Source organism: Ranitomeya variabilis, chromosome 5, assembly GCF_051348905.1.
Source record: "Ranitomeya variabilis isolate aRanVar5 chromosome 5, aRanVar5.hap1, whole genome shotgun sequence".
NCBI classification, from domain to species: Eukaryota; Metazoa; Chordata; class Amphibia; order Anura; family Dendrobatidae; genus Ranitomeya; species Ranitomeya variabilis.
This window is the reverse complement of record NC_135236.1, coordinates 358,091,462-358,116,788: the sequence shown is the minus strand read 5'-3', so window position 1 is coordinate 358,116,788 and position 25,327 is coordinate 358,091,462. Positions and strand designations below refer to the sequence as shown.

The window sequence follows — 25,327 nt, the reverse complement described above, 5'->3', positions numbered from 1 at the left end:
TCATCGGTGCATTGCCATAACAACCAGAGGTCTCCTTGAGACCTCTATAGTTGTTGATGGCCGATTGCTTTGAGCGCCACCCTGTGTTCAGCGTTCAAAGCAACCCTGCATTTCTGCTACATAGAGGTGATCTGTGCTTCACCTCTATGTAGCAGAGGCGATCGAGTTGTGCATGCTTCTAGCTTCCTATGGAGGCTATTGAAGCATGCCAAAATTAAAAAAAGTGTTTAAAAATATTAAAAAAATAAATATATAAAAGTTCAAATCACCCCCCCCTTTCGCCCCAATCAAAATAAAACAAAAAATCAAACCTACACGTATTTGGTATCACCGCGTTCAGAATCGCAAAAAAGCAAAGGATTAACCTGATCGCCAAATGGCGTAGCGAGAAAAAAAATCAAAACGCCAAAATTACGTTTTTTTTTTGGTCGCCGCAACATTGCATTAAAATGCAATAACGGGCGATCAAAAGAACGTATCTGCACCAAAATGGTATCATTAAAAATGCCAGCTTGGCACGCAAAAAATAAGCCCTCACCCGACCCCAGATCACAAAAATTAGAGACGCTACCGTTATCGGAAAATGGCGCAATTTTTGTTTTTTTTTTTAGCCAACTTTGGAATTTATTTTTACCACTTGGATATAAGAGAACCTAGACATGTTTGGTGTCTATGAACTCGTAACGACCTGGAGAATCATCATGGCAGGATAGTTTTAGCATTTGGTGAACCTAGCAAAAAAGCCAAACAAAAAACAAGTGTGAGATTGCACTTTTTTTTCCAATTTCATCGCACTTGGAATTTTTTTCCCGTTTTCTGTTACACGGCATGGTAAAACCAGTGGTATCGTTCAAAAGTACAACTCGTCCCGCAAAAAACAAAGCCTTCACATGGCCATATTGACGAAAAAATTAAAAAGTTATGGCTCTGGGAAGGAGGGGAGCGAAAAACGAAAATGGGGAAAAAAAAAACAAAAACGGAAAAAGCTCAGGCGGTGAAGGGGTTAAAAACCGCACCCCCTCGACATATTAAAAACTGCTGTCTGTTCATTAACCCTCCTGGTGATTTTCAGTGTGACATGACTGGAATGGAAAAGTGTATTTTTACCACCTAAATGTCACTAACTTCTGAACAGGTTACAACAGCCAGGAGACTCTTAAGGCCGTTATTTGGCCGTGAATTGCCATTTCAAACACTAGGACCACACACTCATGATCTTAGGGTACCAATGAGGATAAAGGGGAAACCCCCACAATCTGTCAACCATTTATGATATAGTCATAATTTACAGCATCTAAGGGGTTAAACAGATATGGACGGTGTCAACACTGATCGTGGCTGATGCAGCAAGTTGTCAGCTATAGTGTACAGCTGACAGCTGCTGGATTGTCACCTGTATGGTGATGTTATTCTCTTATATCTCTGGTCAGTAAAAAGAAGAATTGGCGGTCATTGACTATTTTTCCACTTTGAGCTTCCTCTGTAATTGTTAACCAGTTAAATGCCACTGTCAAAAGTTTGACAGCGTCATTAACCGTGCGCTGGCATGGGGGCCTCCTCATTCCATTCTCTGCGCCCATCAGCTGTTGAAGACCTCTGCACCAGTTATTACGGACCTCCCTAGAAACCTGGTATGTGGAGGTCTTGAAAGGACACACTGATTTTTCCCTTTATGCAGCAATACTGTGATATTGCAATATATAATAGAAGCAATCGGACAATCACAGGTTCAAGTCCCCTAAGGGTACTAATAAATAGTGAAAAATGTGAAAAAAGTCACTGTCCTTTGCCCCCATTAAGTATAAGGATAATAATAATAAAAATACTCGTGTGATATCGATGCATCCAGAAAAGTCTATTCTATGAAAATATAAAAATAATCCTCCTAGTTGGTAAAATTACATTTTTTTTTGCCGCCGCAATTCCAAAAGAAGTTATGTCATCAAAATGTCACCTACCACAAAATGGTATGAATAAAAACAGTCTTGGCTCAAAAAATAATAATAATATTTATTTATATAGCGCCAAGATATTCCTAAGCGCTTTACAGTTTAACAGTTTCAAACAGTTATAAGTAACAGCGTTAACAATACAATAATTAAAGCAAAATGAGACGACCCTGCTCGTGAGAGCTTACAATCTATGGCTACTTTCACACTTGCGTTGTTGGCTGTACGTCGCAATGCGTCGTTTAGGAGAAAAAACCGCATCCTGTAAAGTTGTCTGCAGGATGCGTTTTTTCCCCATAGATTTACATTAGCGACGTATGGCCACGTGTTTCGGCGGACCGTCGGCACAAAAAAAAGTTGCATGTAACGTTTTTTGCTCGTCGTGTCCACCATTTTCGACCGCGCATGTGTGGCCGAAACTCCGCCCCCTCCTCCCCGGACCTTACAATGGGGCAGCGGAAGCGTCGTAAGACTGCTTCCGCTGCCCACATCGGGCATCACTTTCACGACGCATAGCGACGGCCCCTTGCCGACTCTAGTGTGAAAGCAGCCTACAATGAGGTGGGGGAGATACAAAGTACAGGTGGGTATTTACAATCATGGTCCAGCCATCTTCAGGGGGTGGGGGATAGATGGACAGAGTGAATGGGACACACACACATTCCTTCACACAACTCCATCAACCGAAAAGTACAACTCGTCCCACCAAAAACAAGTCCTCAAACCTCTTTCATCAAAAGAAAAAAATGTATGGCTCTTGGAAGGATTGGAGTAAAAACGAAAAACAAAAAAGCAGATATTGGCCATGTCGGGGAAGTGGTAACAACTCCTTCATCCATAACAAAAAGATGGATTTCTCTGGAATAAGAAATCAGATCACTAGACTGCTTAGGATGGTTGATCCCACTGCCAGAGTTCCTTGGAAGAGCGTATTGGGGAGGTATGGTAGAGAAGGTGATCAGCTATTTCTGACTGTCTTAGTGTGAGTAGAGCAGAGGTGGGCATGCTTCATCTCCAATTTATTCATTGTGTGGAACCCCATTCTCAAAACTGGTGGGATCCCCAGACCTCCAACAATAAGTTTTGCGCTATCCTATAGGATACAAACTATTTAGCCTCTTAGTGACAGAGCCAACTCAATTTTTACAATTCCAACCACTGTCACTTTGTGGTTATAGCTCTGGAACACTTCAACAGATCCCACTGATTCGGAGATTTTGTTTTTTTTTCCATGACATTGTACTTCTTGTAAAATTTCATCGATATAACTTGCATTTATTTATGGAAAAAAAAAACCGGAAATTTTGCAAAAATGTTTCATTTTTCAAACTTTTTTAATTTTTGAAACCTTAAATCAGACAGTTGTCACACAGAATAGTTAATAACATTTCCCACATGTCTACTTTACATCAGCACAATTTAGGAAACATTTTTTTTGTTAGGACGTTATAAGGGTTAAATGTTGACCAGCGATTTCTCAGTTTTCCAGCAAAACCATTTTTTTTTTTTTTTTTTTTTTTTTTTTTTGAATGGACGACCTCACATTTGAAGTTAGTTTGGGGGGGGTCAATATAACAGAAAATACCTAAAAGTGACACCATTCTAAAAACTGCACCCCTCAAGGTGCGCAAAAACCACATTCAAGAAGTTTATTAACCCTTCAAGTGCTTCACGCGAACTAAAGCAGTGTTGAAGGGAGAAAATGAACATTTTTACTTTTTTTCCACAAAAAATTTACTTTGGAACAATTTTTTTTTATTTTAACATACCCATGTTTAACATACCCAGGAGAAAATGAACCACAATTTATTGTGCAATTTCTCCTGAGTACGCCAATAACCCCGTATGTGGGGGAAATCCACTATTTGGGCGCATGGCAGGGCTTAGAAGGGAGAGGGCACCATTTGACTTTATGAAGGCAAAATTGGCAGGAATCAATGGCAGTGCCATGTCGCGTTTTGGAGACCCCTTGATGTGCCTAAACAGTGGAAACCCCCCAATTCTAACTCCAACCCTAATACCAACCCTAACTTTAGCCCAACCTTAGCCCTAATGGAAAAATGGAAATACATTTTTTTTTTTAATTTTATTATTTTTACCTAACCAAGGGGGTAATAAAGGGGGGGTTTGATTTACTATTTTATTTTGATGACTGTGATAGGGCTGACCAGTGATCAAAATGAACCAATAGGAAAAATGTCCTATTGTTGCCGAGTGCCAGCCGGCAAATCCTGTCGGGCGCAGTGCACATGCGCCTGCCATTTTCTACCCAAAAGAAGACGCTGGCGGCTCGGGGGACTTCACGGGGAGTTGCAGTGACACTGGAGTTATCATGGGACCCCATTTCTCTCTCCTTATGTGCGATCACATCAGAGGAGAGAGAAATTGAATGGGAAATCAGACTTTTTTTTGTTTTTTTGCGGTCGCCGCTATTTTGTTAATAACGGCGATCACAACACTGGGGTCGGTAAAAACCGACCCAAATCATGGTCCCTGGGGTAGCCTGGAGAAATTCTGACTCTGGGGGCGCAATACAATTATTTCTCAGTGCCGTTAAAAAGGGGCGCGAGGCATAAGTACCCGTAACAGCCGCTGTTAAAAGGCGTATTGGCAGTCATTAAGGGGCTAAATAAATGGCATACACTTTAGAATGTATTGTCAGTGCCCTATAGCCAATAAAGCTTTGTTGTGGTTCTGAAACAATTCATTTTCTATATCGATATGGAGATCAATGACAGCTTGTTTTCCTAATTGAGGTGCATTAGAAGGGCATCTTCGTCTGACTGTAATCCATGCCTCTCATGGCAGGGTCCAACTGTTTAACCCCTTAAATGCCAGTGTCAAACACTGGCTGAACAGAGTGTCTGGTTCAGGCACCCCACCTCACCTCTTCCCATCACTACACAGTCATGAGGTATCACTGGATGCCTGTGAAGGACCCCATGGCTGCCTTCTTTGTACCCCTTTGAAACCTCATAGGTTATCATTTTGCTTAGAATACTGATCACATGTTTTTAAGCCTTTTCATTGATGACTAGAAACCCATAGCTCCTTTAAAAAAAACTAAATAAATAGATTAGGCATTACCACGTCCACAAGTGTTTAAAGTAGCCCTTAAAATAAATAGGAATGGCAGAATTGCTATTTTGCAAATTCAATGAAAAGCAGCCGATATGTCATATGTACCCCACAATGTTACCAATAACTACATCTATGGTATAATCAACCTGTCGTTAAAAATCAACCTGTCATTAAAAATCAACCTGTCATTAAAAATCAACTTGCAAAAAGGAAAAAAAATCATCGGTTACGTCGATGGAAAAATAAAAAAATTTCATCACTGTTGGAAGAAGTGGAGGGGGAAATGAAATTGTAAAAATGAAAATTGGTTGCAGGAAGGGATTAAATAAAATATCAAAAGTTCTCTTAACTTTAGCCTCTTCACAACATGGCAGCTTTCTGTTTGTGCTTTAATTTTTTTCTCAAATTCTCCTAAGAGCCATACCGGATTTCGTTTTTCATGTTTTTTTTTGTTTTGTTGTACTTTTGAATGACACCATCCACTTTATTATATACTGGAAAGTGGGAGGAAAATTCCAAGTGCAGCAAAACTGCAAAAATAAAAAGCTCAATTATGCAGTTACTGTTTTAGTTGTTTTTTTATAGCTTTCATTATGTGGCAGGCAAATAAAAATTCAGAACGGTAGACTTGTATTTTATCTTATTACACCAGTTGCCAATCAAATTAATTATATATTTTGATAATCTACAGAGATGCCATATTTTCTTCTGTATTTTTGATGTGGGGAAAATGGGTGGGAACTGATTTGAACTTTCATTTTTTTTTCTATATATTGTTAAAACTACTTTTTACTGTATTTTGTTGTGCCCCTAGGTGACTTTTTAACCTGCTTTTACCAGACAACGGAAATATTACAGTACTACTGTGTATAGCAAAATTCCGTGTCATATGATCTCCAGCCACAGGCTGGGTTCTATAGTGGTACTGTCTGGATGGGCATGGGGGTCTCCAGCAGATAAACTATAGGCACCCTGTGATAGCATGGTGGGGGTGATGGTGGGCTGTTAAAAAACCGTGTACTGGAAATACCGCTGTCACAGATTGACGGTAGCATATAAAAGGTTATGAGCTGCAGGTGGAGCTACCTCCGGTTGGAAGTTAGCGGCGGTCATCATCTGCTGGCAAAGAGATGGGCTCCGCTCCAATTATAGTCAGGGAGCCGTCATACGATGTACCAGTTCATCATAGGTCGGTAAGGGTTTAAAGGGATTTTCCACTTGTCATGAAATCTTTACATAGGGAAGTCACCCTTTTTTAAAGTAAAAAGTGATCTTTCCACTGTAATCTGCCCCCTCTAAAGCCCTTGTGGTCCAGGACTTCATCACTTGCAGACAGTTGAAGCCAGAAACAATCCTGGAGTGTAAGGAGGATTCAAGGGGTTAATGTGACTTTTAGAAAGATGGCCTTCCTATATAAGGTTTAATAAAGCAGCGGAAAACCATTTTTGATGCTGTGTAATCAAACAAAAACCTCTGCAGTGTAAAACTGTCACATTTCCTTCCTTCTCTGAGCCTCTCCCATTAGGGGGCACTTGACCAGCTTAGGAAGGGGTCCCTAGAGTCGTCTTGATTCCAGAGTTGTAGTCACAAAATAGAAAATGCCTTTCACCTTGTTGTGTGGCTGCACTTGTGGGGGTTTACAGCTGTCAGACTATGTATACGTTTAGTCTAATAAAAAGTCAGAGGAACCCTACCGGCTCAGGACCTGCATAGCAGTAGATCAGAAAGGTGAGTTGGAGAATATTGTTCCTCCGGTGACCCTCTGTAACACCGGTAGTGATATGGGGATGTTCTAATGCACATGGCTTGTAGGAAATAAAGGTCTGATTGCTTTGAGACCCACTGATCACTAGAAAGGGGTTTCAGGGTCCTCGACCCCCCCCCCCCCAACCTTGCTCATGGGAAAAGGAATGGGGCTCAGGACATCTGTTACAGGGGTGAGGCCTCCAGCACTCAGATTATTCTGTGAGTAGGTGACAAATGCCTATTAAGGGGAAAACCACTTTAAAGGGGTGGTCCAGTCTTAAAATTCAGACGTTGGCAGTTACAAAGTGATTGCAGACTATAATCCTGATAGCGTGTGGTGCACCTGCTCTTGCCAATCATTGACACTGCTGCTGAGAGTTGATCAGCAATGTGCATACAAGAAGTCATGTGTAATGTAAAAGTGCTTGGCTTCTTTTAATTCAATTGCATGAAGAAAATGCTAATGCATCCAGTCAGAATGTGGCTGAGTAATGCTAATCGCATGCTACCGGTGTGACTTGCTGCCAATACTGGGCAATCCTGATGGCATATGCATCACACACAATCGGGATTCGGACATGTGCAGACTTTATTCAGAAGACCGGACAAACAACCTTAATGTAACTATAGACTACAGCATAATCCATGTAATTTTGAAACTAAATTCATGCAATCGGTTGAAAGTCTTTTTCATCGAGAAACTAATTTTTTGATATGCCTGTTCTCATCCATATGCGATCTGTTTGTCATTTATGTATTATCATTTTTATGCATTTGAAGTTAAATTTACAAGACCCCCGAGCAGTTTCCTACTTTAATGACACTGTATCTATAAAAATTGGATGCCACTTGGTTGATCTGCATGGAACCGGATGTATTTTTCTGCATGCTCATTGACTTGAATTCATCTGAAGTACGAAGACACCAATGCATACTGCAATTATTTTTTACATTATATGGACCTAATGTCCGCTGAACATCATTAGGCGTAGTGCTGTCCGTGTTGTGAAAAGGACACTTTTCTGGCTTGGATCAAGTTGGTTGGTCATTTTGGTGCTGTGTAATGGCGGGTGTTGTGAAAGGCCCCATACACGTTAAGGGTACCGTCTCACAGTGGCACTTTGGTCGCTACGACGGTACGATCCGTGACGTTCCAGCGATATCCATACGATATCGCTGTGTCTGACACGCAGCAGCGATCAGGGACCCTGCTGAGAATCGTACATCTTAGCAGATTGTTTGGAACTTTATTTTGTCGCTGGATCTCCCGCTGTCATCGCTGGATCGGTGTGTGTGACACCGATCCAGCGATGCGTTCGCTTGTAACCAGGGTAAACATCGGGTTACTAAGCGCAGGGCCGCGCTTAGTAACCCGATGTTTACCCTGGTTACCATCGTAAATGTAAAAAAAAACAAACCAGTACATACTCACATTCCGGTGTCCGTCAGGTCCCTCGCCGTCTGCTTCCCGCACTGACTGTGAGTGCCGGCCGGAAAGCAGGGCACAGCGGTGACGTCACCGCTGTGCTCTGCTTTTACTTTACGGCGGCACTCAGTCAGTGCGGGAAGCAGACGGCGAGGGACCTGACGGACACCGGAATGTGAGTATGTTTGGTTTTTTTTACATTTACGATGGTAACCAGGGTAAACATCGGGTTACTAAGCGCGGCCCTGCACTTAGTAACCCGATGTTTACCCTGGTTACCCGGGGACTTCGGCATCGTTGGTCGCTGGAGAGCTGTCTGTGTGACAGCTCCCCAGCGACCACACAACGACTTACCAACGATCACGGCCAGGTCGTATCGCTGGTCGTGATCGTTGGTAAATCGTTTAGTGTAACGGTACCCTAACTGTGCCAAACCTGCCCAATTCAATGGTGCACTACTGACAAGGAACCATGTCTGTATCCTTTTTAAATATTTGCCTTGTCATTGCTGGTTTGACAAGCCCGTTTTTTCTGCATATAATTGTGCAGTAAACTTTAATATTCTACATCAAAAGGTTATTTTCCCTACCAGAAAAGGAATTCTATCTGGCTTACTGGAAACTTGGCCTTGCGGACTGGATGTCACAGCTGTGGTATATATTGTACCATGTTCTCTACCCAATATGGCCATTTTTAAATTTTTTCCTCAGCTTTTAAGAGCCATAACTTTTTTTTTTTTTCATCGATAGAGAAGTGAACGCTTGGTTTTTGAGAGACAAGTTGTACTTTTAAATGACCCTGTCCATTCAACCATGCAAAAATTGCAAGTGTGGCAAAATTGTGCAAAACTCTGTAATTGCTTTAAAGTTTTTATTTTTTTTATTTTTTGAGGGTTCGTTTTGTGCAATTATGGCAATTTAAGACCTAAATAATTTTTATTTTTCCCAAAAATTTCTTAAAAAGCAACACTCAGTTGTCCTCAAAAAGTTTGAATACTCTGGCAGAATTTTTGCTTTCTTAGCCTTTTTTCCGAGAATATGAATAACACCAAACCTTTTTCTCCACTCAGTTAGTGGTTAGGCAAAGCCATTTATTGTCAAACTACTGTGTTTGCTCTTTTTAAATCAAAATGACAATCCAAAACATCCAAATGACCCTTATCAAAAGTTCATATACCCTGGTGATTTTGGCCTGATAACTTGCACAGAAGTTGACACAAATGGGTTTTGAATGGCTTCTAAAGGTAATATCCTCACATGTGACCTGTTTGCTTGTAATCCGTGTGTGTGCATAAAAGCTGAGTGAGTTTCTGGGATCCAGACAGACTCTTGCATCTTTCATCCAGCCACTGACGTTTCTGGATTGTGCGTCACGGGGAAAGCAAAAAAATTGTCAATGGATCTACGGGAAAAGGTAGTTGAACTGTATAAAACGGGAAAGGAATACAAAAAGATATCCAGGGAATTGATAATGCCAATCAGCAGCATACAAACTGTGATTAACAAATGGAAAATCAGGGGCTCTGTAAAAACAACCACTGTCAGGTAGACGAACAAAAATGTCGCCCACAACTGCCAGGAAAATTGCTTGGATGGAAAGAAAAATCCACAAATAACATCAGCTGAAATACAGGACTCTCTGAAAACTAGCGGTGTGGCTGTTTCAAGATGCACAATAAGGAGGCGATTGAAGAAAAATGGGCTGCATGTTCGAGTTGCCAGAAGAAAGCCATTACTGTGCAAATGATACAAAGTATCTCCTACAATACGCAAAACAGCACAGACAAGTCTCAAAACTTCTGGAACAAGGTAATTTGGAGTGGTGAGACCAAAATTGATCTTTTTGGCCACAACAATAAACGTTACATTTGGAGACAGGTCAATACGGCCTATGATGAAAGGAACATCATTCCTAGTGTAAAGCACGGAGGTAGATCGCTGATGTCTTGGGGAAGTGTGAGCTACAAAGGCACAGGAAACTTGGTCAAAGTTAAAGGAAAGATGAATGCAGCACGTTATGAGCAAATACTGGCGGCAAATTTGCACTCATCAGCCCGGAGCTGTGCATGGGACGTACTTAAACGTTCCAACATGACACTGATCGAAAATACATGGCCAAGTCGACCTGTCATTGGCTACAGCAGAACAAAGTGAAGGTTCTGGAGTGGCCATCTGTCTCCTGACCTCAATATCATTGAGCCACGCTGGGGAGATCTCAAGCGCGCAGTTCATGCTTGAGAGCCCATGAATTTACAGGAACTGGAGGATTTTTGCTAACAGCGGACAGCTTTTCCATCTGAGGGGGCAATACTCGGTATTAAGAACTGGGGTATGTGAACATTTGATCAGGGTCATTTGGATGTTTTGGGTTACCATTATGAATTAACACCTTACTGCCATTGGACGGAATATTAAGTCAGCTGGCAGTATCCCCCGCTTTGAGGTGGGCTCCAGTGGTGAGCCCGCATCAAAGCCGGGACATGTCAGCTGTATTGAACAGCTGACATGTGCCCGCAATAGGTGCAGATGGAATTGTGTTCCACACGCGCCTATTAACTAGTTAAATGCCACTGTCAAACTCTTGACAGCAGCATTTAAGGTGCACCGCCGACCCCGTCACATGATCGAGGGTCATTGGTGGGCCAGCATGACAACCAGAGGTCTGTGGTCGGCCCCCATAGCAATGCAGCAATTCTGCTACATAGAGGCAATCTGAGCATCGCCTCTATGTAGCAGAGCCGATCGAGTTGTGGCAGCTTCTTCTGGGAGGCTATTGAAGCATACCAATAAAAAAAATTTTTTTTAAAAAAAAAATATGAAAAAAAAAAAAAAAGTTCAAATCACCCCGCCCCCCCCCCCCCCCTTTCACCCCATTCAAAAATATAGCAATAAAAAAAATCTAATATACACATATTTGGTATCGCCGCATTCAGAATCGTCCGATCTATCACTTAAAGGATTAACCTGATCGCTAAACGGAGTAGTGAGAAAAAAATAAAAAAATCCAGAATTACTTTTTTTTTTGTCACCGCGACATTTCATTAAAATGCAATAACGGGTGATCAGAAGAACGTATCTGCACCAATTATGGTATCATTAAAAACGTCAGCTCGGTATGCAAAAAGTAAGAAAAAAATAAGATCACGAAAATGGAAACGCTACGGGTATCAGAAAATTGCGTAATTTTTTTTCCCGCCAAGATTGGAATTTTTTTGGCCCTTAGATAAAAAAGAACCTAGACATGTTTGGTGTCTATGAACTCGTAATGAACTGGAGAATCCTAATGTCAGGTCACTTTTCCCATTCAATGAACCTAGCAAAATAGCCAAACAAAAAACAATTGTGGGATTGCACTTTTTTGCAATTTCATCGAACTTGGAATTTTTTTCCCGTTTTCTAGCACACAACATGATAAAACCAATGATGTCGTTCAAAAGTACAACTCGTCCCGCAAAAATCAAGCCCTCGCATGGCCATATTGATGGAAAAATAAAACAGTTATGGCTCTGGGAAGGAGGGGAGCGAGAAACGAAAAAGCAAAACTGAAAAAAGCTCTGGGGGTGAAGGGGTTGAAAAGAGAAAACACAGTAGTTTGACAATAAATGGCTTCACCCAACCACTAACCGTGAGTGGGAAAAAAGTTTTGGTATTATCATTCATATTCTCTAAGAAAGGCCAAGAAAACAAAAATTCTGCCGGGGTATGTAAACTCTTGAGCACAACTGTAACTGTGTGTGCCAGAAATGTATCAGATGGTAATGCCCCTATAAGTTTTATTATGGCCCTTCAGAGTGAATCAACATGACAATGGACCTTGGACCAAAAAAGTTTGTGCACCCCTGATTTTAGATGTTCTTGTTATTGCTCCATGTGGGGGCTTCAATTTCTCTTTAATCCCCTGTTGGTGAATGTAGCTAGAATTTCCTTACACGCTTGTATATTAAATACAAAACACCTTATGAAAAACAACATCACAGTATTATAAAGTCCAATCTATTATAGATGTACTGTGATGTTACTGGACATAACTTGGAAACGTCACAGAGACAGGATCCAATGAAGAAAAACAACAAGGAGCTTCCAATATAATTTGCATAATAATAATACATTTTATTAAAGTGACCAGATATAGATGAGAAAGGAGGAAAGAGAGGGGTACACCCACTCACACATGTCAAGAAAAAGACGCCCACAGAAAAATTATATTAACAGCATCAGCCCAGGGGATTTTAAGTATCACAGTATATGTCGGCACCTATTGCACTATTACCCATATGGCCTATTGCATAAATAACCCAGTGAACATAGTGTGAATCACAAAGTATAGCTACAATGGCTGTTAACATTACCAGTAGGACTGGGAATCTCTGCGGGCGTCCTCCCCGACGCGCGTTTCGGCGGTGTGGCCTTTCTCAAGGGGTTGTATATTAAAGCAACTCTTAAGGCCGCCTATCCTGGGGTGTGGGGGGAGTGTTTCCCATAGGTAGGGACTACACCTGCACATTCTTTGCTGCCATGGGCATCCGGTGATGTCTGCTGGTCAGTCTTCCCTTTAATACTCATGCCATTGGGAAGCACGTGCAGATCTGATTTTTAACCCTATAAGGAATGGGCCTAATTTTTATTTATTTATGTTCTTAAACAAACTAAACATAAGCTATTTTTCCCCGCATTCCTAAAGCCATCATTTTCTTTCTTCCAGTGACACTATTTTGGGTACATATATAAGATTATACAACATAACAAGGTGACGTCAAAAGAACCAAAGAACCAATCACATTTCTCCTTGCTCATTAATACTGTTTGGATAAGAGATTTTTTTTATATTTCAATAAAAACAAAAAAAAACCCTGACCTTTATTACCCTCCCTGTGCTATGGGCTAAAATTAGTATACAGTAGATAATACCTTTTTAAGTCTTCATGGGGAGAAATAGAAAAACAGCAATTCTGCATTTTATTTTTAATTTTTTTTCTTTTTTTTTTTAACGCTTTTTATACGCCACACGAAACTTACTAACTTTATTCTGTGGGACATTTTGATACCAAATTTATAGTGTTTATTTTTGTTTTATTATTTTTGTACAATAAATACTATAAATCTAATGCTGACCCCCAAGGCCATTGTTAGGCCTTTAATTGCCATGGCAACCCCTTGTCTTGCTATGAAAGAATTGAGGGTTGATGGGATGAAAGAGAACGCACAGCCTCTGCCAAGCTCTATACTGGCCATAGTCATTTTTAGCATGTAAGGCCTTGACTAAGTGTCTGTGGAGTCCTGACTGTCTTTGCCCAGCAGCAGGTCAGGTCGGGGTCTCTGTTGGCCAGTTGGAGTCTCCTGGTCGCTAACACGGGGTGAAGATGCATGGCTTTTTCACATTCGAATGGACAGTGGCAACTTCTTTTAGGATGTGGTACGACATGGCATGCAAAAATGAATAACTTTTCTTTGTTTCTACGATTCATTGGTGTTTTTCCCTTATCAAAACTAGTCTATTTTCTTGAGTTGTCTCCTTTCTGATTTACTTCTAGATTTACTGCCTTCATAGACGAGGTTTTATTGTTCAGTACATGATGATACAGTGCCTTGCGAAAGTATTCGGCTCCCTGTAACTTTTCAACCTTTTCCCATATATCATGCTTCAAACATAGATACCAAATGTAAATTTTGGTGAAGACTCAACAAGTGGAACACAATTGTGAAGTTGAACGAAATTTATTGCTTATTTTACATTTTTTGTGGAAATTCAAAAACTGAAAAGTGGGGCGTGCAATATTATTTGGCCCCTTTACTTTCAGTGCAGCAAACTCACTCCAGAAGTTCATTGTGGATTTCTGAATGATCCAATGCTGTCCTAAATGCCTAATGATAAATCTAATCCAACTGTGTGAAATCAAGTCTCCGTATAAATGCACCTGCTGTGTGATAGTCTCAGGGTTCTGTTTGAAGCACAGAGTGCATCATGAAGACCAAGGAACACAACAGGCAGGTCCGTGATACTGTTGTGGAGAAGTTTAAACCTGGATTTGGATACAAAATGATTTCCAAAACTTTAAACATCTCAAGGAGCACTGTGCAAGCGATCATACTGAAATGGAAGGAATATCATACCACTGCAAATCTACCAAGATCCGGTCGTCCCTCTAAACTTTCATCTCAAACAAGGAGAAGACTGATCAGAGATGCAGTCAAGAGGCCCATGATCGCTCTGGATGAACTGCAGAGATCTACAGCTGAGGTGGCACAGTCTGTCCATAGGACAAAAATCAGTCGTACACTGCACAAATCTGGCCTTTATGGAAGAGTGGCAAGAAGAAAGCCTTTTCTCAAAGATATCCATAAAATGTGGTGTTTAAAGTTTGCAACAAGCCACCTGGGAGACACACCAAACATGTGGAAGAAGGTGCTCTGGTCAGATGAAACCAAAATCGAACTTTTTGGCAACAATGCCAAACGATGTTTGGCGTAAAGGCAACACAGCTCATCGCCCTGAACACACCATCCCCACTATTAAACATGGTGGTGGCAGCATCATGGTTTGGGCCTACTTTTCTTCAGCAGGGACAGGGAAGATGGTTAAAAATGATGGGAAGATGGATGAAGCCAAATACAGGACCATTCTTGAAGAAAACCTGTTTGTCTGCAAAAGACCTGAGACTGGGACGGAGATTTGTCTTCCAACAAGACAATGATCCCAAACATAAAGCAAAATCTACAATGGAATGGTTCACAAATTAAACATATCCAGGTGTTAGAATTGCCTAGTCAAAGTCCAGACCTCAATCCAATTGAAAATCTGTGGAAAGAGCTGAAAACTGCTGTTCACAAACGATCTCCATCAAACCTCACTGAGCTTGAGCTGTTTGCCAAGGAAGAATGGGCAAGAATTTCAGTCTCTCGATGTACAAAACTGATAGACATACCTCAAGCGACTTGCAGCTGTAATCGCAGCAAAGGGTGGCGCAACAAAGTATTAAATTAAAGGGGCCGAATAATATTGCACACCCCACTTTTCAGTTTTTGAATTTCCACAAAAATTTAAAATAACCAATTCCGTTCAACTTCACAATTGTGTTCCACTTGTTGATTTTTCACTAAAAATTTACATTTGGTAGCTTTGTTTGAAGCATGATATGTGGGAAAAGGTTGAAAAGTTCCAGGAAGCCGAATACTTTCGCATGGCACTGTATCTAGAACCCGTTGCTGAGGGGCAGAAATGATCATTTCTGCAAATTCGGCGCTTTCATACCAAAATCCAGTTCATAACATGATCTTTACAAGTCCGAGTTGAGGGTGTACACAATATTGGTGAACATGCCACATAGTATTTGTTCCAAATCCCTACATACTGTATGTCTAGGTATATATCAATAATCGTTACACGAGGCCTAGGACAATCCGAGACCTACAAAGTTTACATATTCAGGCTATACCCTTCTGGGAACCAGTTACTGCAACTTATGTGGAGTGCATAAAACAAATTTTTCCATTCCACTCTAGCATGCTACCGTTTTCCATAAATTTCCACCTTACACTGTTATGGTAGTCAAACTCTTGGATTATGCTTTGTATTTTATTACTGGGCTGGTAAAACATATGTTTGTAGTCTTCATATATGGATACAGTATTCTCTATAGTAGTGATGTGCACTCTACCAATATGGCTTCTCTAAATCTTGGTTGTGTGTGTGGCTTTTCCTCTTTACAATGTGCTTGCTTTGTTTTTTTGTTTTTTAGGATTTGTGCTGGTACTAACGACTGCTTTTCTAATTTAGCTTTTTGGAATGTCTTTATCCCTATTGCCTATTCTAGTCAGTGAGCCATGTGCAATGTTATCCTTCGCGGCAGTTCCTGCAGCGTCTGATAATCCAAAAGGTCTTGCACTTTACTTTTGATCAGCAAAAATTAGTAGTATGTTGAAATTGTCAAGACTAGAAGCTGATTAAGTAGCAGTGGGATAGCTGCAAATTACCGTATTAAGAGTTGTCTGCTATTTTTGAAGATGTTAATACAATAGGGATTGAACTATATTTAAGAAAGAACAAATATCCCTAAAATTCCCCATTCTCACTCCAGCGTGGCCTCTTCCCTGGAGCTGTAAATCATGACGAACCAGTCACCTGATCCTGCCAGTCAGTGGCTTCAGCGCGACTGGTGGTTGGGACATCACCTTTTCTGGTCCCGGTGGAGGCCATTGGAATGGCAGCACCAGAGCCGGAGGAAGATTTCTGGGGGAAGCATTTGTATTGGTGGAAGTCATTGTTTTGTATAGTTATCTACCTTCTGTAATATCTTCAAAAAGAGCAGAAAACACCTTACACTATTGTTGCTGGCAGATTGATTAAAATGAGCCTACTGTGCCTAAAGGAGGAAAAATTGCACATTGCTGTTCCATATCATTGCTGAGACCTTGATAGCATCGCAAGTGGAGATAAGACTAAGGGCCCTATCCCTCGTGCCATTTTATAACCGCTCCAACAAAGTGAGCGGAGTTGGGATTGATGTGTTGTGACCACCACCCATCATGATGCACTTGCTGAGCCGGCTGTCAGTGTTTGTTTGTGTGTGTGTGTGTGTGTGTGGGGGGGGGGGGGCACATTGTTTCAGCTGCTGCTCACTATGTACTGAAGACACGCTTGGCCACGCCTCTGTGACTGAAAGCCCGAGGCTGCAATCTAAGATCGGTAATAACTTTTAGATCCGTGGGTGCCCAGCCAATGAAGCCTCAACTGATCAGGACAACAGGATACTTTTTTTTTTCCACAGGGCCGGTGTCACACTTGCAACTGCAATGCCGGGTATTGAGGCGAGAGACTTGTGCGAGTTTCTCGCATTGCAGTTGCAAGTGTGACACCGGCCTTAGTAGAATGGCAGCAGTGCACATGCTTGACCGCTGTTCTGTTCATTTTCTATGCTACTGAAGGATAAAGCAAAGTTTGGTAGTTCCTTAGTGCATGAATGTGTGTACTGCCACTCCATTCTACCACGGATAAAACTTGGTTAAATACAGTTTTGGAGAATTTCCCAGGTTTTGTAGCACCTGCTTTCTGTGTATATGTTGAATAGAGAAGATGTATATTTAAATCCAGATATTAGCAATGTATGGTCTGCCTCCTAATAGATTAGAGACTTCTTGTGTTCAACTTGAGTGAACTTGCAGCCATGTTGAATGTTTGGTTGTTTTTTTATGCTTTTTTTTTAGGTCTTCCAAATGGTTTTGAAGGAGGTGATAAGGATAAAGATATAGAGGTAGCTCCAGTACGGAAAGTGGAACCACGCAGAAGATGCGCTTCAGAATCTAGTATTTCCTCCAACAACAGCGTTCTGTGTAATTCAAGGTACAGGTGGTTTTATTTTTGCACCTAGCATGTAGTAATGAATCACACACTTTCCCATGTACTTATGGTGTGAGTGTGCAGTCATTACATTTTTTTTTTTATTGGTTTGTTGGAAAAAAAATTTTGGGAAGTGAAAGGTGATGAACATCTATATGCACAGTTGTCAGTATTGTGATGTCTACTGGATAAGATGATGACTTGTAGGCTATCATACTGTATATGCTGTACAAACTAGACCACCGCTTTCTCAAACTGCAGCCGTAGTTCTACCACATGCAATGGAAAGGGGGCCATATATAAAATATGCAATGGAAAGGGGGCCATATATAAAATATGCAATGGAAAGGGGGCCATATATAAAATATGCAATGGAAAGGGGGTCATATATAAAATATGCAATGGAAAGGGGGCCATATATAAAATATGCAATGGAAAGGGGGCCATATATAAAATATGCAATGGAAAGGGGGTCTTATATAAAATATGCAATGGAAAGGGGGCCATATATAAAATATGCAATGGAAAGGGGGCCATATATAAAATATGCAATGGAAAGGGGGCCATATATAAAATATGCAATGGAAAGGGGGCCATATATAAAATATGCAATGGAAAGGGGGTCTTATATAAAATATGCAATGGAAAGGGGGCCATATATAAAATATGCAATGGAAAGGGGGCCATATATAAAATATGCAATGGAAAGGGGGCCATATATAAAATATGCAATGGAAAGGGGGCCATATATAAAATATGCAATGGAAAGGGGGCCATATATAAAATATGCAATGGAAAGGGGGCCATATATAAAATATGCAATGGAAAGGGGGCCATATATAAAATAAGTATTTTAATAGCTTTTCATGTCACAAAAAACTCCCAGTTTCTAATGTTTGTACATTTTTGTCACACTTAAATTTTTCAAGTGAACAAAGTACTTTTAATATTAGCAAGTAAAAAATGCTGTTGTGAATTATAATATTTCTTGAAAATAGAGGGGGGAAGCTGTTCAGCCCTCTCTCGCCCTGTTTGATGAAAATATGTGACCCTTTAATTACTAAATCATGTTAATCAAATTCAGTCGACAGTTCTAGCATCACTAGGCACACATTGCCATAATCTCTGCCAGATCGGTTAAATCTAATTATCACTTAAAGAGGTTTTTCCATGAACAAAGATAAAATTGATTTTAAACAATACAACTTGGAATAATAATACGTTCCACAATGTGTTTTTAAATAAAACGTTCCTGTGCTGAGATAATCTTATAAATGTGCTCCTGCTGTGTACTGTGTAATGGCGCTGTGTGACCGTACAGGGACATGGTCTGATCATAGCACAGCTCCTGGGCAGGGGGGGATGCGAAAGAGTATACAGACAGGACAGCACTGGGTCACAGATGATTCTTTTTGTGGGAGAAAGCCTTTCCATGCATGTTTTTACAAAATGTTTTACCTCAAGGTAAGAATTGTTTGTGAATCCGTGCTGTCCTGCCTGTATTCTCTTTTGCTTCCTTTCTTTCCCAGGGGATGTGGTATGATCAAGCTATGTTCCTGCAGTCACACAGCCATTACACAGAACACAGCAGGGGCGCATTTCTAATATTCTCAGCACAGGAACATTCTATTTATACTCACCCAATTGTGGAAATTATTATTCCAAGCTCTATTGATTAAAATCAACTTTGTTCATAGGAAATACCCCTTTAAATAGAAGCTGTGGGACAACGTGAAGCATCTAGTAGATCTCAAAACACAGCACATTCGCTCAGAATAGAAGAGTGGTGCCAGTTTGCGAAGCTAGTATTCTTCACTTTAATTTTTCAGCATGTTGGGGGCATCCTTAGGGGGTATTCACGTGGGTGATCCAGGTTTTGAATAGATCTTCATCTTCAGTAAAATAGAATATTAATTTAAAAGCTTATTGTGGTTACTTATGATGTACTGTATTTTTTACCTGTTCAGAACCACTCTACCACAGCCAACAAACCTGTAGCAAATAGTGTTAGACCAAACCATGCCGAAAAAAAGGCAAACTGTCACTACACAAGAAAGTAAAGCCAATGTGGGTTGTAGGATGCACCTTTCTATGACACGACAGCAGAAAATGGAAAAAAATGTTGCCTGCTAATTAAAATTTCCATGACTGTGTAAGGACATTGTGGGGTCAATATCACAAGTTGTAGTACAGTACAGTACACATGGCTTTACAGCATGCCCACTATGCACAGCTCTACTACATACTCAGTTTAGCTACATCATTGATGTTCTTTCCAGCTATGTGACTGATCACACAACCTGGAAGGTCCTTCAGCTACTCAGGATGTGCAGCTTCCCATGCCGGTCTTGGCAGCGTCCTCTCCTGCCCTGCACTGATCAGACAGTAGGAGATGGAGAAGCTCTCTGTGATCGAGGAGAATGGGGACTCCGCGTCCTACCCCATCACAGGAAGACTCTTCCATACTATAAAATGGTCCATTTCTAAACTTTTCTATATTAAAATGTATTTATAGAACTTTTTTTTTTTTAAGCTGGTGTAGGTTCATTTCTCAACCCTTAACTAGTTTGGTTCCACAACTTTGTAGCCCTGCAGCGTGGTTACCACTCCAGCATCCATCCAATATCGTCCTACATAGCACATTGTCAAACCTGAATTAAATAACCTGAAGGAAGTCTCATCAAAATTTATATTCCATAATCCATTGTAAATAAGTATTCAATGATGTGTGCGAGCATAAAAATGCTTGCCTATCACCATCTTCCCTTGTTTGAAGGGCCTCTCCGGTCCTCTTCTGGCTCACGTGACCAGAAATCGGCCTAGCTGGCTTACACAGGGATTTGTATGGACTGAAAGTCGCTTTCTCAATGTAAGTCTACGAATCCTGGTTCTGAGTCTGACTTACACTGGGAAAGCAGCTACCTCACCCTATGCTAGATGCTGTGAGCCGGAAAAGCTGCAGCGTGGTCACGTGGGATCGCAGCAACGCCGGACACCTGGGAAGGAGACAATCCATAAGGATATTAATATATTTGCATATCATTACATAGATTATCAGGATGGATTACAGAATAGAAGTTTTGATGGGCTACTTGTTGATCAACCTTTTTAAAAATATTACATGCAATAATTCACAATATTGAGTGCACGTGCCCAGACATAACACATCTAAGACGCACGTTTCTTGAATGTGTTGCACAGAATTGCTCCAGGTCAAACCTTCTGTTCTTGTACATGATTCTTAATTTACTTTGAGCCAAGAAATGTTCATGGCATCGATCATCTTTTTATTATTATTAATCCTTTGTTAAATGTACAGTTAAATTATCGGAGATAGATCTATTGGCACAATGTTGCTTTAATTCTACTTATTTTTATATTTAGCACCTTTACTTTGCCAAAGTGCGGCAAAGGTAAACCTGCACTTGTACGACGTCACACAATAGAAGATCGCAGTGAGCTGATATCTTGCATAGAAAATGGGAATTATGCAAGGGCAGCAAGAATTGCAGCAGGTATCTTTTCCATATATTCAACCACTCCATTGGTTTTCTTTTGCACTATTGAACTTGGCTTAGGGATTGGATTTATCTTGGAGGGCAGCGATCAATTGATGCAATATTCCTATTGTGTTCATATTAGAACTGATCAAAGGATAGCACTGTTCTTTACAGAACTGTGGCTGAATCTGAACAACTGTGTTGTCCGAGTTGGAAGGTAGTTATCCAATAATCCTCTAACTTCCTCTCAAACTCTAAAAATGTCTCCCACACTCTGCTCCCAAGAATGAGGCTTTTGAGTTCCTCATTTGAAAGTTACATTGTTCCCACATGTGTTACTCCGCTTAGTGGCTGAGAGCGGGGCTCTTAAAGTGGTTAAATACATGTTATCTATAAAATTGGACTTAGTTTTTTTGATATAGGAAAATTTGGATTTCGATCACTATATTAACAATGCCTGCAAATTTAAGGAATTCTCCAAGAATGGCGCCATCACGTAATTCCAACAGCCCGTCACATTAACATGTTCAGGATCGGCTGCAGTCTGGATAAACATAGCTCTGGAGACCTGTGACAGATAAGTAAATGGGGTCTGAAGAGAGGGTATTTACAGATTTAAATTCTCACAGGAGTTAAAGCAGTTCTCTGTCAGTGGAGACACTGCTCTCAGGAGTTTTCTTCAGACTGCTGCCCATTCTTAGAATTGGTTGGTGTTGGAATTGCGTGACACAGCCATTTTTATATATATATATATATATATATATATATATATATATATATATATATATATAATTGGAGAACCCTTCTGAAAATTAAAGTAACAGTTGCTCAGTGTCCGTTTTGTCAGTCTGCAGTTCAGTCTATAGTTGCTCATAACATGTACCATATATACTCGAATATAAGCTCACTCGAGTATAAGCCGACCCCCCCCCCCCCCCCCCCTTATTTTGCAACAAAAAACTGGGAAAACTTATTGACTCGAGTATAAGCCTAGGGTGGAAAATGCAGCAGCTGCCGGTAAATGTCAAAAATAAAAATAGATGCCAATAAAAGTAAAATTGAGACATCAGTAGGTTAAGTGTATTTGAATATCCATATTGAATCAGGAGCCCCATATACTGCTCCATACAGTTCATGATGGGACCCATATAATGCTCCATACATTTCATGATGGTCCCCATATAATGCTCCATACAAAATACGCCCCTATACTGCTCCATACAGTTTATGATGGGCCCCATAAGATGCCTCATATTAAAATATGCCCCATATAATGCTGCACAAATGCGGATTATGGCCTCAAAAGATGTTCCATATAAAAATGTGCCACATATAATGCTCCATGCAGTTCATTATGGCCCCATAGATGCTCCATATAACAATGTGCCACTTGTAATGCTGCTGCAATAAAAAAAAAAATGACACACCTCTCGTCGCTGCTCCTCAGCGTCCCGTCTCTCCACAGTGACTGTTCAGGTCAGAGGGCGGCGCGCAGACTAATACGTCATCGCGCCCTCTGACCTGAACAGTCACTGCAGAGGATGCGGAAGACGGGGTGGCGCTGGAACAAGGGAAGGTGAATATAAAATACTCACCTGCTCCCAGTGTGGTCCCTGGCAGCTTCTTCTGGACAGATGGTCTCCGGGCGCGGCAGCTTCTTCCTCTGTTCAGCGGTCACATGGTACCGCTCATTACAGGAAGGAATATGCGGCTCCACCCCTATGGGAGTGGAGTCCATATTCATTACTTTAATGAGCTTTACCACGTGACCGCTGAACAGGGGAAGAAGGCGCCGGAGACCATGGGACATGCAGGGACCACGCCAGGAGCAGGTGAGTATGTGACAGTCATCGCTCCCCCCTCACCCGCCGACACCCTCCCCGCCAACCATGACTTGAGTATAAGCCGAGAGGGACACTTTCAGCCCATTTTTTGGGCTGAAAATCTCGGCTTATACTCGAGTATAAATTCAGCCTTCATATTGACAAGTTTGACCAACTGCTCGGTAGGTCGCAGGTCAAGTCATCAGCCAGCTTCAGAGCAGCTCTTGCAGGCATGCTCCTTGCCCAGAAAATCAGTCACATTTGATAGCTTGTAGAGGTGGCTGGTAACCTAGACAACGAACAGTACTCAATTAAAAATCCCTCTGTTCTTGGGAAGGAAGAGTATTTTTAAAGGGCATTTGTCACCAGGTTTTTGGTTCCCCATCTGAGATGGTGTAATCTAAGGCCAGAGATACTGATTCCAGCAATGTGTCACTTACTGGGCTGCTTGCTGCATTTTTTACAAAATTGTTTTATCTGCTGCAGATCTACCAGTTCCTTGAATATTGAGCTCTGTATAACCCTGCCTACAACACTGATTGGCATCATTCTGTGTACCCTGTGCATAGGCAGAAAGACAGGGTTATACAGAGCTCATGAATGTGGCGGAGTACATGCCAGCAGGTTTTATAGTCCTACATTGATGATCTGCAGATAAACAATCTTATCTTAGATTAGGTGGAAAAAACCTTGTGACAGATTCCCTTTTAATAATTGGTAAATTGCCAAGTTGCTGGTTTACAGTTTTGCCCATTTAACAAGACAAGATGTCCCCTTTAAGGCTAGGAATACTCTATGTGTCTTGCAGTATAAAATTTCAGTTTTACATTGCAACATTACCAATGAGTCGCAATCTTAATTGGATTTTTGGTCTCTGGTTGCATGCGTCTTGCAGTGTAAGTCATGTGCAGCTGTGATTTGGCTGGGTTTTTTTATTTATTTTTTAATTTTTTTGCAGTGAAATCACAACCCAAAAATAGTCTTGCAATAACAATTCACACAGTTTTGGTTGCACAATTTGTCTGAGGTTTGCCATTATACGACCACACTGTGTAGTCTTAGTGTAATCAAAAATTTGATATTTTGCTGCATTTTCAACGCGTGCTAAAACCTGCCAATTTCTTTGTTTTTTCCTTCGTATTTTTTATTTTTTTTAAGAAGTTGGACAAACAAATATGTGGGTATCTACAAGTGCAACTGCAGCCTTTCTTGAACCTTTAAAAGTGGTGTGGGCCAAGTGCAGTGGTTATCCTTCTTATCCAGCATTGGTAAGAACTGCTTTTATTTTTCTAGAAGACATCAGTTGCCATAATGTCATGTACATCATGTAGCTGCCATTGTAGACGTAGTCTTTCATTCCTGATATTTGTGCAGAATCTGATACATGTTCTCTATTAGATAATAGACCCGAAGATGCCACGAGTTGGTTGTCATCACAATGGTGTTGCAATACCCGTTCCTCCTATGGATGTACTAAAAACTGGAGAACAGATGCAAACGAGAGCTGAAGAAAAGCTATTTTTGGTCCTGTTTTTTGACACTAAAAGGAGCTGGTAAGTACAGTAGTACTCGGCAGTGCTTACCATTTTAATACCTGTCACAACATATATATTTTTTTTTATGATTTGGTTCATTAGTAATGTAAACTTGGTTGTGCTGTTAACTTGCGTAATTATGGTTGTATGCCTTAATCATCAGCTCTGTTCTAGCCCAGAAGTTGTATCTTGTTGACCTACACTCTGGCTCTCAAATAACACGGCCTCTTTATTTGGTCCTCATTTCTGTTTTCTCTGAGAATTCCTATGGTGGTCCTCGTTGTGACTGTCCTAGAAATGCCTAGAGAAACATAGCCTGTACGATTCAGAGAAAGTGAGAGTTACGTGGTACAACTGAATGAACAGTGCTCCTAGCATGAATGTAACAGCACATGAATGTACAATACCTTACCTATGGACTAACCGTCCGTCTTACAGTCCTAATTCTCTGCTGTGGCGGCAGCGCGACTGTGCTGCATGGGGGCTCCGCCAGAATTTCATCAAAGCTCCGTTGCTGCAATGCGGTGGCCTCCAGGAAAATGGCATCTGGGGGCAACGCATGATCAGATTCAGATCTCGGCAACGTTAGTTATTGATGGAAAAACATGTCCATTGTAAAAGATGAACTATGAGCTCCACATGGTTACACGCCAGGGTTGGTTCTCGTAAGGCCACATTCACACGTTCTGATTTTGGTTTGCATATACTGATGTACAATTATGACCAAATACTGGAGTTTAGCAATCGGAGAAAAAGTAGAATAGAAACATAAGCACCACTTCTGCATTTTTCATCCACTCCTGGTTTTGACTTACAAATACTGATGTAAAATACTGAACATGTGGATGTGGCCTAAGAAAGGGAATTTTTTGGAGCTGTTTGGTATCTAATTTAAGATAATGTAGTTATTATGGAATTAATGAAGGTGTTTTTC

The 25,327-nt window shown here is 40.9% G+C and overlaps 1 protein-coding gene across 4 annotated transcripts in view; it reads left to right on the top strand.

Annotated features, from left to right (window-relative positions):
* BRD1 (bromodomain containing 1) overlaps window positions 1-25,327 on the top strand; it is a 94,381-nt gene that overhangs the window by 67,182 nt on the left and 1,872 nt on the right. For 3 of the 4 annotated variants that reach the window (XM_077264862.1, XM_077264864.1, XM_077264861.1), the window contains 4 exons: window positions 17,403-17,538; window positions 20,920-21,050; window positions 24,017-24,126; window positions 24,257-24,411. In XM_077264862.1, the coding sequence (XP_077120977.1) occupies window positions 17,403-17,538; window positions 20,920-21,050; window positions 24,017-24,126; window positions 24,257-24,411 (532 nt within the window). The remainder of the gene's footprint in view (window positions 1-17,402; window positions 17,539-20,919; window positions 21,051-24,016; window positions 24,127-24,256; window positions 24,412-25,327) is intronic. The other variant, XM_077264863.1, reaches the window with a different exon arrangement.